Source organism: Pinus tabuliformis, chromosome 6, assembly GCF_031772625.1.
Source record: "Pinus tabuliformis cultivar Carrire ecotype Pingquan chromosome 6, CPIR1, whole genome shotgun sequence".
Lineage (NCBI taxonomy): Eukaryota > Viridiplantae > Streptophyta > Pinopsida > Pinales > Pinaceae > Pinus > Pinus tabuliformis.
Window position 1 is genome coordinate 1,903,687,692 of NC_142292.1, and position 3,765 is coordinate 1,903,691,456.

General features: G+C 37.1%; 1 protein-coding gene across 1 annotated transcript; it reads left to right on the plus strand.

Annotated features, from left to right (window-relative positions):
- Positions 1 to 503: 503 nt before the first annotated feature.
- LOC149266800 (uncharacterized) lies at positions 504 to 1,450 on the plus strand. Its single transcript, XM_089397479.1, has 2 exons — positions 504 to 772; positions 898 to 1,450. Exons 1-2 carry the CDS (start codon positions 539 to 541, stop codon positions 997 to 999), a joined length of 336 nt encoding a protein of 111 aa, XP_089253605.1. The 5' UTR covers positions 504 to 538; the 3' UTR covers positions 1,000 to 1,450.
- Positions 1,451 to 3,765: the final 2,315 nt, after the last annotated feature.

Genomic DNA, 3,765 nt, shown 5'->3' on the forward strand with positions numbered 1-3,765 from the left:
AGACTCCATAATTGTTTACTCAAATTCTGAAGATATTTATATCTGCAATCATCCTTTTTCTTAATTCTGACAATGATTCTCTGTTTTTATGGGCTATTGATCGAGGTCCAGACTCCAGAATTGTTTACTAAAATTTTGAAGATATTGATATCTGCAATCATCCTTTTCTTAATTCTGACATCGAGTCTAGGTGTGAAGACTAGCTAGATGTACATCCCTTTAATATGGTCATTTTATGTTGTTTTTCCTTACTAGTATTGAGCCTTATGGTATCCATTTCTTGCCAGGAGCATCACTGGGTCAATAGAATTGTTGTGCTGGATTTTGCGCTGCACAGATGGATGGAGTGGTAGACATTTCCTCTGATACCTTAATTCATGGAGAAGTTGCAGAGTAGGATGTAGACATAAATCAGAGTTTCCAGCAAACGAATGGCCATCATGAAAATGGTGTTGTGTCTGATGATCCATCCTCTCAGTGCTCTGCAGATTTAACGGAGTCTAGGAAAGAGAACAATGTGGAAGATGCAGAGACAAACATGGGAAGCACAAAAATGGATGGGCTTCAAGAACATCCAACTCTAGCAGAGGAGATTGAATCTGAATTTCCAAGAAAAAGTGAAGGAGAAGTTGAAGTGACCTTAATAGCAAATGGGGGTTCGAACCAGACTGGGGACATGTCTGTTGAACAGGAGAAGCAGGTTAATTTAATTCTTGAAGGAGATGATGGATCAAAGCCTCGTCAGACAGAAAACAAGCCAATGGCTACTGAGGTATGTTCGCCATTGCATGTGTTGTTTTTTGCTCATCTTGAGTGATTATTTCATTTGAATGAAATTTATGAAAACAAGCATGATGAAATATTGTCATTATAATGTAATGTCTGATTATATTACAGGGGATCAAAATAGTATCTAATCCACTTTCTACTCGATTGAAATCAAAGAAGATTAACTCCATTGTCCCAGAAACTGGTAGAACTGCAGAATCTCAGGACTAGAAGTTAAGAAATCCTCAGAAATCAAGTACTTTGTTAAAGGGAAACCCAAAAGCTACAACAAGAAATATTATAGATACAAATTCAAAATCTAAGAAAAATGCGGTAGAGGTATCTGAAGCCGATAAAGGTGAAATCACGTTGCCTACTTCAAACAATTCCCTTCGTAGGTCAGTTAACCATGGATTTGCAAGGTCAAATTACATTGTTCCACAACCATTTTCTTTGGCAACTAACAAAAGGGATTTTACTAGAGTTCAGCCTGCTGATAATGAAATTGTTGATGGTAAAGATAAGCATACCGTTGCAAATAGTATCACATCTTCCTGAGTTTCCAAAAAGGCACAGATAAAAATGATCAAAGCAGACTTGGTGGATCTATCCTTTAAAAATTATTGAGGAAATATGAAGGGGGTGTAAACTTTAAAACTTGATTATTTTTATGGTGTATGTGGTGGGCACATTGCAGTTAATGTATACATAGTTGAAATTTTTTTAATATGTTTTTGGCATATCAATTAGTACACACCCTCACCATTTATTTTATGGTTGTTAGTTGGTTGTGAGCACTCCTTTGACCCAAACATTGGGAAAGTCTTTGCGTTCTAAGCTCTTGAAGTATGTCAAATCATCCTTGTTTGTTTGACGTATCCGGGCATATTTTGGCCAGAACGAAGGCCAGAACGAAGAAGGCCCAGAAAGTAGTACTATGTTTTGCGTTGCAAGACTTGTGCCTATTTGGCGTTGGAAAACATTATTGCCTGCCATTTAATATTAAAATAACTCTTTAATATGATTTTGTGGTGGAAGCCTCAAGGGTTAGTTCAACTGGTCAAATAAGTGCCAATTCTCCCTTAAGCCCTTGGGTTTAGGTCTAGCTATTGGCTGCCAGGCTTGATACCCTTGATCAAGCTCAGATATTTCTGTGGACGTAGTGGCCACACAATAACCGCGGTGAACCACCAAAAAAGAAAAATATATATATATATATATATAAATGATTTAGTGATAGAAACACATTGTAAAAACATTTTTTTTTCCCAAGGTGCATGATCAAAGCATAAAGGTTCTCACACATGCATATTCAAAGAATGACGAGGAGGAAGACACATGTTCTGTTGACTCCTCGTATCCTTTCATTTGTAAAATTATATGACTGTAAACATAGTAATATGATGTTGAATTCTTAGTGAGTAGTATGGCCATCCGATCCTTTTTTCGCTTAATTGCTTATGTTTGTAGCTTGCTTTTGTCTTTTGCATGTGTGTTGTTCTTAATTAGTTTTAAAACTGCAACTCCAACCCAAGCTTTGAAAGAAGGACCAAGAAATGGTGCCTCTGGCGTTAGCTTCAGTTTTAGATGTGATGAGCGAGCAAAGAAATGGAAAGCGATATATTTTATCGTGTTTGGTTTAAATTTAATTGTTTCATCACTATCAATGATTTTAAACATTATTACTTATCACTCTAGAGTGACTTTAGAGTTGGTATAAATAGTAATATGTTGATATTATGTTTGATTTAGTTTCCAGTTTTACTCAAAGCTAGAGGAAAAGATCCATGCAAAGGAATTGGAAAAAAACCAATTGCAAGCCAACTCCAAGGTTGTTATTAACTGCAACACTTATTCTGATGAGTTATTTTATTTTTTATTGGATTGACAGTTTCTTGTGATAAGTATATTCTTCTCTCATTTTTCATGCATTTGATACTTTTAAGCTTCTCAATACACTGGATTCATTTTTAGGGTTGTTTTGCTTATGTATCGTACAACTTGTTGCATGAAGATCAAGAAGCTGAGATCAAGTGATGTATTGTCTTTTCCTAAATTATTTTGGAACATGATTTATTTCTACATTTTGGGGGCCAATTTTGGTGAAGACGTGGCCTATTTGATTTTTGATAAAAGATGTAAGAGTTAGAGGCAAGTTAATTTTATTTTATTTTATTTTCTTAATGATATGTGTGGACCATCCACATAAGAAATACTCACTCCCTAAGCCAATGATTTGAAATGCATGAGAGGGAAGAAAGGCTCCATGAAAGTTATAAAAGGAAGGCAACACACTTCATTTGACATTCTTGGCTTATCGAATTTGATTATGTTGCTCGAGTTGTTTAGTCGGGTCACTTATTATTTATCAAGAGTTTTCCAAGTGGAGAACTCACCCTTTCTTCGGGGGACTTCGAATGCCACCCTAAGAGGTTCATCCATTATCATCCAGAGGAGATTTGTGGAGAGATTTCCAACAATTGTACTCAGTTCGCCCCAGCAATGCGTATTCCTGGAGGATGTAGTAGTGGATCTAGTGTGACCATTGCAACATTCTTCCGGAGGGATATTGCCGGGAGAAATTAGGAGAAGAAGGCTCAATATATTTTTTGGCTATTGGGTGGTTTGAGGGCTAGAAGTGGCAGCGAAATTCAGGAGTGATTTTGCAGACTCTGTGGCCAGCACATCAGAGAGAAACTGGGCATGCGTGGGAGATAGAGTTTCAGCCATTGGGGCTATTGCTATCCGGAATAAATAAGGGAAGTATTGGTGGAGTTTATTGCTACATTTCAGGAATTTCTGGGGAGGATTTTGTTGGTGGTTTGACAGACAACGTGCTTCAACAACTATTGGAAAGCGTAGGGCTTTTAGGAGTCGATTTTGGGAGGTCAAAATCAGGCCAAACCATTTTTGGGTTCTTGTGGGTTTTTCATGAGGCGCCTAGATATAAATTTGTAGAATTTTCTAAGCATCGGAGGTGGGGTTTTCAGCCATATC